Raw genomic sequence first — 15635 nt, 5'->3', positions numbered from 1 at the left:
CTCAGGAAAAAGCTGAACTAGCTGTTTTGCCCATGGAACATGATTTTTACTTGAAAGAACTACTGATACCGTTGGGGTGTTCAAACTTAATTATTTGGCAGAAATTTTCTCAAAAAAGCAATGAAGTGAGCTCATCACTTCAAGGAGAGAAATTGACAGTAATTTGTTACTAGTGATAAAATCTTGAGCTTTTAAAGATGAGAGTTTTGGGGCGCCTGGGTGGCGCAGTCGGTTAAGCGTCCGACTTCAGCCAGGTCACGATCTCGCGGTCTGTGAATTTGAGCCCCGCGTCAGGCTCTGGGCTGATGGCTCAGAGCCTGGAGCCTGTTTCCGATTCTGTGTCTCCCTCTCTCTCTGCCCCTCCCCCGTTCATGCTCTGTCTCTCTCTGTCCCAAAAATAAATAAAAACGTTGAAAAAAAAAATTAAAAAAAAAAAAAAAAAAAAAAGATGAGAGTTTTGGGAAACTTGGATCTGTCCCTGTGAACTTGACAGTTTCCCAGTGTTTCAGGTATTGGGATCAGAGTTCTCTGAGGAGATTGTTGGTGATACTAAGGTATATATATATTTTAATATTATGTGAAATACATCACATGTGGAAGATGTGTACATTTTCCAAATGACTAATACAGATGGTAAAAAAATCAAGCCTCTGTAAAAGATCCATTCAAGCTTTAAGTTAGATCAGTGAGTGTTTTTGTATGTTTGTTTTTTTACCAGTGTATTTTGCTGTAACAAAAGTTCATTGATAAGATTTCAAATTCCACATTGTAGGTAATGCTGAGAAGCTACTACATGTTGAATTTTGGTGTAATATCAAAGAATAATCTCTACAATTAACTGAAAAAGGTGTTAATATCACTCTTCCCTTTTCCAACCACATAGCTGTATGAGGCCAAATTTTCTTCCTAAACTTCAATGAAAATATCTTATTGCAATAAATTGACTAGAGAAGCAGGTTTGAGATTTTTAGATGTCATATATTAAGCAAGACATTAAAGAGATGTCCAAAAATGTAAGACATTGCCAATCTTTTCAAGACTTAAAGTTGTTTTTCCTAAAGACATGTTATTTATGTTAATATAATGCATCTATTATTTTATTTTTTGTTAAAAAAATTTGTAATGCTTATTTATTTTTGAGAGAGAAAGAGAGCCCGAGCCGGGGCGGGACAGAGAGAAAGAGAGACAGAGGATCCAAAGCGGGTTCTGTGCTGACAGCAGAGAGTTCAGTGCGGGCCTTGAACTCACAAATCATGAGATCATGACCTGAGCTGAAGTTGGACGCTTAACCAACTGAGCCACCCAGACGCTCCTATTACTTTATTTTAAAATGGATTAATAAGTATTTAAATTTTTCTCAGTTTTAATTTTTAATACGATAACTGTTGATAGATTATAGCCCATACAAACAAAAGCTCTTTGAAGTCCCTAACAATTTATAAGAGTTTAGAGTTGTCCTGAAACCAAATAGTTTAAGACTATTGACCTAAGGTATGACTAAGGGGAGTGCTTCCTTGAGGACTACCTTTTATGTTCATCTATTTGCTCTGGAATCATAAATAAAGGCATCCACGTTCTCCCAGTCCCCATTAGTAGACCCAGTTTCTATCATCCCACACACTGAAGTCTTTTCTGTGTCTGGAACAAGAAGCAATAATTGAAGTTCTTGACCAGGCCACGCCCTGACTCCCATGTTATGGGATTCAGGTAGGGAAAAAAACCAATTATGGAGTTCTGAATATTTTTCCAGTGAGAAGGTGCTTTTTGTTTTCACAGCCCTGGTAATTGCCCACTTAGTTATAAGGTGAGGTTTTAATGAAGCTATCAACTTGGTCTTTGGAATCAAGCAGTCTTATTTGTTTTATGACTTTATGACTTTGGGCAACTCATTTTTATCTCTCTGAGTTACAATTTCCTATACACGAGGTAAAATTGGACTAACAATAGGTTTAATGGTGTTAATACAGAGTATTTGTAATAGGTTTTAATTCTCATTCCCCTTGATCCTATTGGAAGTTCTCTTGGACTTGAGGGTTTGAGGCAGTAGTCAGCTTGACTACTCTATTTGTAAATCATAGCTGAATGACTGCAGACTCCTGTCAGAGGAAGCTATTCAGCCCAACTGTTGGATATATTTGATTAAGTACATCTTTTAATAATAAATCCAACCCTCCTTTTTACACACACATATGCACAGAGATTGTACAACAAAGCAAGGTGATTTGGCATATGATCAATCATACCTTTTAGATTATCAGCTAATTTCTACTTGGCTCTTCAGAAAGATGATAAACACTTTGATATCATGCTAGCAAGAATGAATAGCCTTCAGTGAGAGGGTAAGTCCTTAGGGACTAGCTCTGTTCTTTTGAAGATATGTGTGCCATACTTTTAGATATGAGCACATAAATAAAGTCTAAATCATACCAGACTTTGTACAGAATTGTCCTTCTATACTAAATCATTCTCCATGTGCTAATTTTAAAATGTAGGCTTCATCTTCCCTATTTTTTTTTTTTTTTTGTGGAAGTTCTTTTTCTACTGAAAACAGAACACTGAAAAGACAAGGCACATCGTTGCTTTCTGTGGTTTTATTCTTTTATTCCCTGTTACATAGAAATATCTTCTGATCTGTGGTACTAAGGTTCCTGGAAGGTTTGAGAGTGGTTTTTGCATGAGGTTAGGGAATCCATATGCCCAAGTACATTTTCTCAAAGGATGCTCAAAGTATAAATGCTTTGAGGTGGTGTTTGAGGAGAAAATGACATTTAAAGGGAGCCTTAACATTTGATAACAGTCTCATATCATAATGTGTATACATCACAAAATTATTGTTGGTGTGTCCCAGCAGTCATGCCTGGATTTTCTGTGAGTTGGCTCTTTCCCCACCTGTGGACCAAGCCCTAGACTATTCCTCACTCTCTTCTGTCACCATCCTGGACTATGCTCTGTCTTGCTTTCATTTCTCAATGATTCAATTCTTAATGGTGGGTTTAGGATATATATGCTTGTCTTACTCTCTCTCCATTTTTGGCATTATCATCTTTCCTTAAAGACCACCTCCTCATGTCAGTTTTAACTTATAATCAAGAGCCCATGGCTTTCAGGTGTGAAATTCATGAAATTTAGAAACCGGAAAGAGAAAACGGTGCAAAGGTAAGACACTGCTGTAGAGACTACTTACCTACATTTCTGGGAGTACGTGTAAGCTTGCAAAGTTCCAGTTTTGCACAGAATGCATTGTTTGTGTCCGTGTTCATGCACATAGATATACACAGTAGTGATTGAGGCCCCAATTCCATTCACTCCTTTTCTCCTAGTACTGAATGTCCTACGTTGTCTTCCAAACTATCTGGATGTTTGATTTACCACTAACAAATCTTGTGTTCAGTTGATGGTGCAAACCTCCTCAAATGGATCAAAATACTCTTTTGATAAAGCCCTGTACCCACTGAATGTTGGAAGTGCAGACATCATTTCATAGATGAGTACCATTATGGTTTAACGACTTGCTTGTTGGAGATAAACCTAGAATAGAATCCAGGTCACTTACACCTTCCAGCACTGTTTTTCCTGTAAAACACTTGAGTTTATTTGTATATAATAGAATTATTTACCATGCCTATAAATGATTCCAGTTGTTTGAATAGAGTGGAATTATTTCAGAATGAGTTGCTAAAAAAATCTTGCTCTGAAAAATCTAGAGATGTACTGTAAATATGTCCCTGTATGTATAGTGAATTAGCAAATAAAAAAGAGTTCTTTCAATTCAGTAGAGGAAATAGGCAAATAACAGTATACCATCATCCCTTTCATTTGTATATTAATTTAATGTTCTTAGTTTTATGGGTGGGTGAATCTTATTTAGGAGGCCATCATGCTTAAAGTAGGCAGAAGTGTATTCTGTACAGGAGTGAAAGTAGGTTAGAATTCTGTTTTTAATCAGTATCATACTTATGGCCTAATCAAGCTCTTTTTAAGCATGACTGTACTTCTACAGGGGCTTATTCATGGGATCCAGCTCAAATAAGTGTTGGTTTTCTGATCTGTCTCCTGTGATTTTGGAGAGTATCTGAGAATATCAGAGATGCTTAAATACTCTGAGATCATTTAAAGGTATCTGAGAGTATCTGAAATACGTAATAAATCTGATCATTAATCAGGAGGTTTTTACTGAGCATTTTGATATATTTTAGCTAGATGCAGTACCTAAGGCAAGCAACATGAGGGTTTTTTTGAAAATAAAGTGTTTTGCATGTAGTTAGAACTGTATAAAAGTAGGTGTTATGTGTTGATTTTGGCTTTTATTATTATAATAAGCATTAGTTATTTTTTTCTTTATAAAGAAAGAAAAAGAATTTATAAAAGGAAAATTTGCCCCCTTTTGATGAATTAATTCAGTGAAACTTTTATTTATGTATTGTAACCATATGTATTCAGCTAGAAGTTTTTCTTCTCTTCCTCTTACGACTAAACAGCTTTGGGCAGAAGCATGCAACCTTTTTGCTATTAAGTTTCTCTGAAGTAAGGCCAGAAAGCTTTAAAAATATTTTGACCAAGATGGTTTAAGAGTCTGGTTATGTCTCAGTTTGTTCTGATGGACTTGATTGAATAACATCTTGGATTGTCAAAGAAATGATGTAATGAGTATTTTCTCATTCTACAGGACATTCTTAGGCTAACATATGTATCTCCCTCCTAGTAAAATACAGAGAACCCCCAATTTAAGAGTTTTCCTGCTTAGAAACTGATCTCCTTGTCTTGGGTTTGTACTCTGGGGTATGTTAGATTCTCATTTTCTTTCTTTTGAGGAAGTTTAGACTTGAGATCTCATACTTTTTTTGAGATTTTCAATTGTAAAAATTAATTTCATAAAAATTTGAAATAGTTTCAAATTACAGACAAGTTGCAAGTATAGTACAACTATTTTTTTTGTATCCTGAAGAATTTGAAAGTAAGTTGCCAACATGGTACTTCATTATCCTCAAATACTAAGACGTTCTCCTACATTGACCACAATATGTATGTTGAAATCAGAAAATTAACATTGACCCATGGGTTACCACCTAATCCTCATAGGATAGGCCTGTGAAAACTAGTCAACTGGCAAAACAAACAAACAAACAAAACCAAATTAGAGTACTGCAGTATGTAGAATAGGTCATGATAATTCATAGTTGAGAGAAGATCTAAGTATATGTCAGAAAAATATGTATACTTACAATAAATTGAATGACATATTAAGAGGCAGGTGAAGATGATTGTGGTAATGGGTCCATTATGCATGTATTTGCTTAGGAACTCCAGAGGATGGCTGCATTCACTTTGATGCTGAATATGTGAACTCTTTCGAAGACTGATCATTTGACCACTGGATGGTACCAGCCTGTGACTTTGCAGTTGGCCCTGGTACCTTTTCGCAGAGTCAGCCATCTTGGTCTTAATGGTCTGCTTCTTGATGTAGCTTCTGGAAGTTCAGTGGTATTTCGGTACAGCAGAGGGACTCTTCAATATAATGGAGCTTGCAGCTGTCCACTATACCTTAAGGATGGTCTTGCCTGAGTGAATGTCTTGCCTTATAGATCTGTTGCTGAAGAGTAAGAAAACTCACTGTGACCAAATAGACCCACCTTTTGCTTTCACTTTATTCCTTAGAAAATAGTCCAGAATGAAGTTCTTCATATAATTTTTCTCTGATTTAAATTTTTTTTAATGTTTATTTATTTTTGACAGAGAGAGAGAGAGAGACAGAGCATGAGCAGGGGAGGGGCAGAGAGAGAGGGAGACACAGAATCTGAAGCAGGCTCCAGGCTCTGAGCTGTCAGCACAGAGCCCCACGCGGAGCTCGAACTCACAGACTGCGAGATCATGACCTGAGCCGGTCAGACGCCCAACCGACTGAGCCACCCAGGCACCCCAATTTTTCTCTGATTTATATTAGCAAATGCCATTGTCAAAGTGAATCATGGTTGTGAAATAGATACACTAAAGAACGCTTTGTCTGTGGTGCTTGGGGGGCTCAGTCTGTTAAGTGTCCCGACTCTTGATTTCGACCCAGATCATGATCTCAATTTCATGAGTTTGAGCCTTACATCCGGCTCTGTGCTGACAGTGTAGAGCCTGCTTGGGATTCTCTCTCTCCCTCTCACTCTGCCCCTCCCCTGCTCGCACTATCTCTGTCTCTCTCAAATAAATAAACTTAAAAAAAAAAACAACACTTTTTCATAGAAAAGGTAAAAAACCTGATGAATTAATACTAGTTCTCTGAAAGAATCATTATAGGAAATCTTAGTTTTAAACTTTTTAATGTACATGTTTAGGTAAAAGTTGGTTAATTTTAAAGTTTTTTATTTAAAAAAAATTTTTTTTAACTTTATTTTTGAGAGAAAGAGACAGAGTGTGAGTGGGGGAGGGGCAGAGAGAGGGAGGGAGACACAGAACTGGACACAGCTCCAGGCTCTGAGCTGTGAGCACAGAGCCCAACGTGGGTCTCGAACTCAACGAGCGGTGAGATCATGACCTGAGGTGAGGTCGGACGCTTAACTGACTGAGCCACCCAGGCGCCCCTAATTTTAAAGTTTTTTAAACATTTGAAGAAATTCAAGAAAAAATTTACATATTTCATCACCTTATCAAAGTGACTCATGTTCTTTGTTGTTTATATGTCCATTTGTATGACTTTTACAATGAGAATCTCATTTGTATTAAAACATTATTACACATATAGATTCTGATTATGATACATTTTCTTAAGGCTCTTGCAGACCAGTTTGAAGATAAGACTACATCTGTATTGGAACGTCTGAAGATTTTCTATTGCTGTCAAGTACCCCCTCATTGGGCCATTCAGGTATTTTTGTTGCTGTTTGTCATTGGGTATGGAAAATACTTTGCACTTGAAAGATAAATGCATTAGCAAAGAATGATTTTCAGTTTATGTTTGAGTTTGCAAATATTTCAGTGAAAAGAATAAAAGCATCTAGCTGGGGATTGCCGATTACTTCACATTGCTCTTTTGGTTAAAGTGATATTAAACTTAAATTTTTTTTTTTTAACGTTTTATTTATTTTTGAGACAGGGAGAGACAGAGCATGAACAGGGGAGGGTCAGAGAGAGGGAGACACAGAATCTGAAACAGGCTCCAGGCTCTGAGCTGTCAGCACAGAGCCCGACGCGGGGCTCGAACTCATGGACCACGAGATCATGACCTGAGCCAAAGTTGGCCACTTAACCAACTGAGCCACCCAGGCGCCCCTTAAACTTTTAAAACATTTTTAAAAGAATTTAGAGCTAGATTAAATAGAATTCTTGAAATTAAGTAGTGGAAGAACCACAGAAGCTTTCATTTTCAAAGTAACTTTTTATATTTAAAAGCCTTTTTGAGGGTGCCTGGGTGCTCAGTTGGTTAAGTGTCTGACTTCGGCTCAGGTCATGATCTCGTGGTTTGTGAGTTCGAGCCCTGTGTTGAACTGTCTGCCGTCAGCACAGAGCCCACTTCAGATCCTCTTTCCCCCTCTCCCTGCTCATATGCACTTTCTGTCTCTCTCAAAAATAAATAAACATTAAAAATTATAATAAAATAAAAGCCCTTTAGGACCTTTTACCAGATAATGAACCTTTTAACCAAGTTGTTTACCAAAGCAACTTAAAGCATTTGTTTCTTGCTCTATATTGTGAGATACCCTTGACTACTTTCCTTGTTCTGAGATATGAAAATACCTAGCATAGCTCCTGAAGCTCCAGATTGGGATTGAGATTCAGGACTTTGCCTCATGGTTCTCCTGGCTATGGTGTGGTTCCCCTATTTTGTAAAATTTTTATCACTGAAGGCAACCTAGGTACCTGGTCCAGTTTCTTAATATTACAAAGACGCCCAAACTGAGGCCCCGTCCAATTGACTATTATTTTCCAATGTGGATCACACAGCTATTCAGAAAGTAGATCTCTCATTTCCCAGTTTTATTCTGGTTTCCCTCCTTTCCTTATTGGAAAGGTGTAATTAAAACCAGCTTTTACTGCATATTTAGTATGATATCAGCATGCATTTTGTTCTACATTTTGCACACATTATAATATTTTATTGGAACAATTTTGTGAAATATTCTTATTTTATAGATGAGGAAGCTATGGCACTGAGAACTTCAGTAGAGTCAAATGGGGCCAAGGCAAAATTTCTAGATGATTTAGGAAGTATTGTCATTTTAGCTAGCTTCCTGTCCTCTCTGTCATGGATTATGCACACAGGTGGTGATTTAGAATTATAAATGCCAACCCACCATTCAATGACTCTGAATCCCCATTAGATTTTTTGGAGTATGTCTTTTTTTTTTTTTTTTGAGAGAGAGAGGGTGCAAGTGAGCGAGGGGTAGAGAGAGCAAGAGTGAGAGAGAGAGAGAGAGAGAGAGAGAGAGAGGAGGAGAGAAGGGGAGAGAGGGGGAGAGAGAAGCAGGGCTCACCTAGGGTTTGTGTTTTTACCCGAAGTGGAGCTTGTGTTCACTCGAAGTGGGTTTCAAGTTCTCCTGATGAGGGTCTCGAACTCACGAACTGTGAGATCATGACCCGAGCCAAAGTCAGATACTTAATGACTGAGCCAGCAGGTGCCTGAGTATGTCATACAAGCACAGGGTAAACTAGGGAATTTATTACACATTGGAATTCACTTTGTCTATTGAAGGCGTCTCAATATATAATGGGAAAATAAAGAGCTTTGTTATATTATCCTAAAAGGAATACCTTCTTTGCAAGAAGGTGTTAACAGCTGGAACTTTTTGGCATGTTTTTGACCCTGATCTGTGAAATTTGTTAAGTGCTTTGTACTGTGTGGTTTGTGGTGGATAAATATTTCAGATTCTGAGCCATTATTATGACAAAACATGTATGTTGAGGATATAGCTTTCAATCTGTTTCCTAACAGAAGCATTAGGAAAATTAAATACTGTTCAAATAGAATTTAGATGAAATGTTTATTTTATCTGCTTAGGAAGCTGTGGATTTTAGGATCTTTACTTTATCTTTAGATAAACATCCTTTTTCATTAACAGATTAAATAATTTTTTTCTTTCTATAATTATAGGGAGTAAAGATCAAAAAATAATAGCATAGTTTATTGTAAAAAGAAACTGTCTTTATTCTGTCACTAGCTAGCCATAACAATTTAGATGCCATAACTTTCCTCATCCATTATAATGAGAAGATTAAACTGCTTATTGCATGAGCACAAAGATTTATTCCAGCACCCACATATTATGTTCAACTTTATAAAATGTCCAAATATATTAAATAGTCAAATTCTCCAAAATTCATGGCATAAGGAGGAATTAGAACATTCCCTTTATTTATTTTGTTAATATATTAGCTTATAAGTTTCAGGTATATTTCATTTTTCTTTCTAATTTTGTCAACCCAGATTTTCCATATCCTTTGGCTTCTTAACTCTTAAATACGTATTGAATTTTGAAAGAATACTAAAGTTGTATTGAAGAGAAAAGAACACAGTTCTCACTAATATGAAACCATATAGTATTCAAGAACCTCACCTACTTTTTTTTTTTTTTTTTTTTTTTAAGTAAGCTCTATGCCCAACGTGGGGCTTGAACTAACGACCCTGAAATCAAGAGTTGCATGCTCTACTGACTGAGCCAACCAGGCACTTTTTAAACCTTTCTAATATTTTTCCTGTTCTTGGAGGATGAACTATTTATAAACCACAATATGTTTATCTTTTGATATGTTTAACCTTCACTGACCTTGCCACAACTTGCCCCCTTTTCATCTGCCAAGGGCTGGGAAATAAAGTAAGGTTTTTAGAATGTGCTTAAAATAAATCTAAGTAGACCTGAATGAAAAAGACCCAGAGATGCTTTCATGAATGAAGTACACAAATGCTAGTGCATAGATTTATGTCATTTATATCGACTGCTTAGTTTTTATTATTTGTTTGAGTTCAATTTCATTTTTTTCCAGTTTGAGATATAATTGACATAAAACGTTGCATTAGTTTTAGGTATACAACATAATGATATGTCTATATATTGTGAAATGGTCACCACACTGAGTTTAGTTAACATCCATCCCCTCACATAGTTACACATTTTTTTTCTTGTGATGAGAACTTTTTAAGAGCTCTTTTCTTAGCAGCTTTCAAACATACACTACAGTGTTGTTAACTGTAGCAGCATGCTGTACATTACCTCCTCAGAACTAACTTCTAACTGGAAGTTTGTATTTTTTGACCACCTTCATCCATTTCCCCCACCCTCACCCACCACTTCTGACAGCCACCAGTCTGTTCTGTTTCTGTGAATTTTTTTTTTTTTTTAAGATTCTTCTTATAAATGAGATCATGTTGGGGCGCCTGGGTTGCTCAGTTGGTTAGGTGACCAACTTCGGCTCAGGTCACGATCTCACAGTTTGTGAGTTCGAGCCCCGCATCGGACTCTGTGCTGATAGCTCGGAGCCTGGAGCCTGCTTCGGATTCTGTGTCTCCCCCTCTCTGTACCCCTCCCTTGCTCATGCTCTGTGTCTCTCAATAATAAATAAACGTTAAAAAAAATTAAAAAGAAAATGAGATCATGCTCTATTTATTTTTCTCTGATTTATTTTACTTAGCATAATGCCCACCAGGTCCATCCATGGTGTCACAGATGGCAAGATAGCATTCTTTTTTATGGCTGAATAATATTCCTCTGTGTGTGTGTGTGTGTGTGTGTGTGTGCATGCGCGTGTGTGTGTGTGTGCGTGCGCACTTACATGTACGCTACAATTTCTTTTACCCATTCATCCCTTGATGAACACTGGGGCTGCTTCTATGTCTCAGTTATTGTAAATAATGCTATAATGAACATGGGGGTGGAGATATTCTTTCAAGTTAATATTTTCATTTTCTTTGGATAAATGCCCAGAAATAGAATTGCTGGATCATAGGGTAGTTCTATTTTTAATTTTTTGAGGCACCACCATACTGTTTTCCATGGTGGCTGCACCAGTTTACATTCCCACCAACAGTACATGAGGGTTCCCTTTTCTCCACGTCCCTGCCAACACTTATCTTTTTGATACCAGCCATTCTAAACTAGAGTTTTTAAACCTTGATTTCTTGGATCTCAGCTTTACAAATCAAATTGTAACAAAATCTCTAGGTGAGAAGGAAATACTGATTTTGCTTTCTAAATTATTCTGAGTTCTTGGGAAAAATTGATATATTGAGTATTTTGAAAGTTTCTGTACTGTTTTTTAATTTCTTACCCCCTTGCTACAGTAGAGGCAAGTATTAAATCATTGTAAATTTCTAATTAGTAGAGGTCAAATTGTAGAAATGGTGCGTTTATTACAGTAAGTAGACCCTTAAAATGGCAGATTGGATACACGTGCAAGTCAAATGGGAGTCTCTTTACATAAAGAAATGTTCATTATTTTAACTTGATTCTTACAGCGCCAACTTGCAAGTTTTCTCTTTGAGTTGGGATGCACAAGTTCAGCCCTTCAGATATTTGAGAAGCTAGAGATGTGGGAAGATGTTGTCATTTGTTATGAGAGAGCCGGGCAGCACGGAAAGGTATGTCAAAGGAACATGGCGTACACTCACAAGAGCCTTCCGTTTGGGGGCTTCTTTCTTGCTTTGCTTTGTTTCTCTAAGCCCACTTGTGCTAGTACTTGAGTTACATTCTTTTTTTTTTTTTTTTCTTTTTCTCACTTTTTCCCCAGAAATCTTTTTAATGTTTCCTCTCGTTATTGTTGGGGCACATAATTTTATGTGTGTGCATGTGTGTGTATATGTGAAAGAGAAGAGCAGGCCAAAATTGATACGATGTGTGTTTAAGAATGAATAATGAAAGCGTTAAAGACTCTGCAGTTTGGTCTCTTTCCTTTACTAACTCTCCTCCTGAGGACAATTTCAAAGTGAAATATTAGGAATTATTTAAGCATCACTGGGCTGCCTGGTGATCAGAGTTTGTGGGGCTGAAGGAAAGTACCTGGGAGGGAGAGCAGCTGGCTTGGCCTATAGAAGATCTGAAGGGTGTGGCCTCCCGCCCTCCTTGGGGCAGAATTGTTAAGTGTGTCACGCACATTTAATACCACCCTTAAATTGGCCAAAGAGGGAAAATGTTGCAGTGTTCATATCTGTTATTTATTGTTTTTTCCCCTCATAAATGAACAGAATTTTTAAAAGAACAAGGAGCTCTGCGTTGGGAGTATCTGTTGAAACTGACACATTGAAGTCATATGTTAATTTTGGATTAAACTTTTAAATGACTACATTTCTATCATAAGTACAGTCCACAACAGAGTACAACCCACACATCGGTTCATTTATTTCTACAGCCAACCTTTTGCCATCACCCTGAAAAAAAGAAGTAATGGCACAAGTACATGTGTGTCTGTTTCTTAAATACCTTCCTAAGCATGTCTTATTTTAGACTAGTAGTAAAAGTTACACTCCCTTCACTAATCACCAATGGCAGTGAAGGTAGGTCTGAGTTGTACTGGCATAAGGAGAAACCAGCCTGGAAATAAAATTTTATTGTAGAAGATTATAGAATTTTAATATTTTCATCCCAGGAAAGAACTCCATAATCATCCGTTCCAGTTCCCTCCTTTTTGAAATAGAAAGGAGTCTCTAGTGATTTGCCTCAGGTCACAAAGCTGGTTATTGATTGTTAGCTTGAGAGCCCCCCTGGCTTGGTGGTTAGAAGCAGAGCCTCTAGGCCCAGGCTGTGCGAATTAAGCGCTAGTCTTGCCGCGTGCTCGCTTTGTGCTATTGGGCGAGTTACCCATGCCCGCCCCCCTCCCCATGCCTTAGTTTCCTCACCTAGTGGGACTTAATCAACCTACTCTACAGGTTTTCATGATGTAACCTACATAAAGACATAGAATGAATGGTCCTTTCCTTACAGTGATATGTGAGTGTTGGCTGCTATTACTGCTCTGTTCTAAGACACTTTTTTTTTTTTTTTTCCTCACATTTTAACATCTCTGACTGTATCTGACACTTGATGGCATCTTCCAATTGCTGGCTGTCAAGTGGCCATCTGGTCAGCTTGTCTGTGCTTGTCCAGACTTAGTCACAGCTATATTTAGTGTCATCATTTCAATGTGTCATCGTTTCAGTAGTGTTATGTACCTGTTGTTATTGCTACATAGGGTGGATTTAATTGCCATTTAGAATATCTTCGAAAAGATTTTATTATGATTTGGCCTTGAAACAAAAAAGTTATTGAACACACAGAAAAGGACAGAAGCAAAGTAGAGAGATGTTAAGTTTGGTAGTTGTGAAGTAAACATTTGCCTTTAGAGAAATCACCACAGTTTCATTTACTTTTCTTTAAAAATAACAACTAAGTGCTTTATGGCAGCCAGGAAAGGATGACACCCCTAAGTAAATGAAACTATGTTTTGTATGGAGATGTGTGAAAAAAAGTTGTCATTTAAAATGTCAGGCAATGTGTGGAAGGCAGGAAGAATTGCCAAATTTTTCTGAATGATTTATTTTATAAAAGTATCAGAACAATGAGAGGCTGATGTGATTCCTTCAAGGCATTATGTCATCATGTGATTGAAAGCATTTTTTTATTAGTTAAGAGTTAGTCTTATGATTGGTAGCATCCCAGATTTAATGAAATATAGTATGTTTCTTCGAGGGTTTAAATATCTATGGGCTGCCACTTAAAGCAGTGCTCAGGTGTTTAACAAAGGAGTCGATGGATGGATGAGTATCCGCCTGTCAGTCTGATGCACTTCCCATTGTGTTCTTCACTGTGGGAGTCTCTTCCGTTGGCCAGTAAAGAAATAAACAAACTAGGGGCACCTGGGTGGCTCCGTTGGTTAAGTGTCCGACTTCAGCTCAGGCCGTGATATCATAGTTCGTGGGTTCAAGCCCCGCATCAGGCTCTGTGCTGACAGCTCAGAGCCTGGAGCCTGCTTCAGATTCGGTGTCTCCCTCTGTCTCTGACCCTCCCGGATCTCTCTCTCTCTCTCTCTCAGAAATAAACGTTAAAAAAATTAAAAGAAAAAGAATGAATAAACTCTATGTAAAATTAGGGTAGTTTTTGAAATAGTGATTTTTGGAATAATTAAGTTGTTGAATCACAAGCACCCAGGTATATTTTGAAATACGAAATTTATGTAAATATTTTTAAAAAGTGTGGAAAGCAGAGACTCTCTCAGTGCAGAAGAAAAAAATAAGGAATCTATCCCTTTCAGAGAAAGGATTTGACCCTGTCCCCCAAAGGAATTGTAGTATTAATATATTTTTTAATTGGCACATGACCTTGTAAGCATTGTCTTATGTTCATGATAAATTCTCATGTTTCTGATTACTCTAGAAAATGTGTGTCTTTTTTCTAGGAATGCACGGTCATTTACTTTGTCTTAAAGTCTTTTGTGAGTTTCAGCCAAACATCCCTCAAATTTTTTATTTTAAAAGTTGATTTAGCATTTCATTTGTCACATAAAAGACTTACCTTACCTTTTATTCTTATGTTATATTTGCTGATCAGTTTAACCATAGACCCTAAAAAAGTTTTGCTTTAAGCTGGAAGCAAATGTTTTATTTCTAAAACAGCTGAGATTCTGTTAGTATTTGGTCATGTGCCAACAGTTGTCACCACATTTGATTTAACTAGAAGTTTGTGAAATTTTAGTCCTTCCATTTACTGCTTAACAGCATAATTTATTTTTAAAAGGCAAATTCGGAAAAGTATCTAATTCTAATTATTGTGTTCTGGTGCTCGCACCCTATTATTGTAGGGTCTCAGACTTTCTAATTTAGATACTCCTTAACAGAAATTCTCATTATTTAATGACCATTGGCAAAATAGCTTAGATTAATTTTGCCTGACCTTGGGATCAGACCTGGTTCTCATCTGTTAGCATTTAGTTTTTTTAAAGTTATCTGGCACACTTCTAGCAGTTTCCCCAAGCCTATGGACAAATTCTTATTTTGGTGTGCAGATTTGATCCCTAAATGAAAGACAAAGACTGAGTTGGTATAAACTGCCTGCAGAAGATGGGAAGGGAGTGGAATGACAAGGATTAGGACCTCTCTTTTTTCTTGAAACAAGGCTTACCTGAGATTACATGGCCTTATTTTTTATTTTGCTGTGTTTGCAGATCATTGTAGCCATAGACTCTTAAAAACTTTTCCTTTAAGTTATAAGTAAATGTTTTACTTCTAAAACAGCTGAGACTGTTTTAGCAGTCGGTTTGGGTTTTTTGGGGGGATGGGAGGTAGGTTTCTAAAAAAAGGTTCTAAAATAGTTTCTTTATATGATGTAAAGTATTTCCTGCAAACTCTTTTCCCACACTGCAGCCAGAGTGATCTTCCTAAAAAACAAATCTGATCAGGTCACTCCCACTCTTCAGTCACTTCCCTTTGTCTCCAGGATTAAGTCGGAGCTCTTTAGCATGAATGGTTTACTGACCACTTCGTGATCTGACTCCTGCTTACATTGCTAACTGCTTTGTCCCCCTCTTTTATCTCTGCTTCATCCCCCTTTGTACTTGCTCATTGAGGTTGTGTTCAAAGTTCCAGCAGGACGAAACTACTTGTCATTTCTTGACTTTGCAGCATTGTTTCGCCTCAGGACCTTTGTATGTGCTATTGTCTGTCTAGAACTTGTCCTCCTTCAGCTCACTCC

At 37.3% G+C, this 15635-nt stretch overlaps 1 protein-coding gene across 1 annotated transcript in view; it reads left to right on the top strand.

The window, feature by feature from the left end:
- The window catches only part of TTC27 (tetratricopeptide repeat domain 27), a 187106-nt gene that overhangs the window by 94107 nt on the left and 77364 nt on the right, over positions 1–15635 (top strand). Inside the window, exons 11-12 of the mRNA XM_045447193.1 lie at positions 6755–6850; positions 11432–11554. Coding sequence (XP_045303149.1) covers positions 6755–6850; positions 11432–11554 — 219 coding nt within the window. The remainder of the gene's footprint in view (positions 1–6754; positions 6851–11431; positions 11555–15635) is intronic.

This window comes from Leopardus geoffroyi, chromosome A3 (assembly GCF_018350155.1).
Source record: "Leopardus geoffroyi isolate Oge1 chromosome A3, O.geoffroyi_Oge1_pat1.0, whole genome shotgun sequence".
Classification (NCBI taxonomy): Eukaryota; Metazoa; Chordata; class Mammalia; order Carnivora; family Felidae; genus Leopardus; species Leopardus geoffroyi.
Note: the sequence above shows the minus strand (reverse complement) of the source record. Positions and strands in the feature narration are given on the sequence as shown.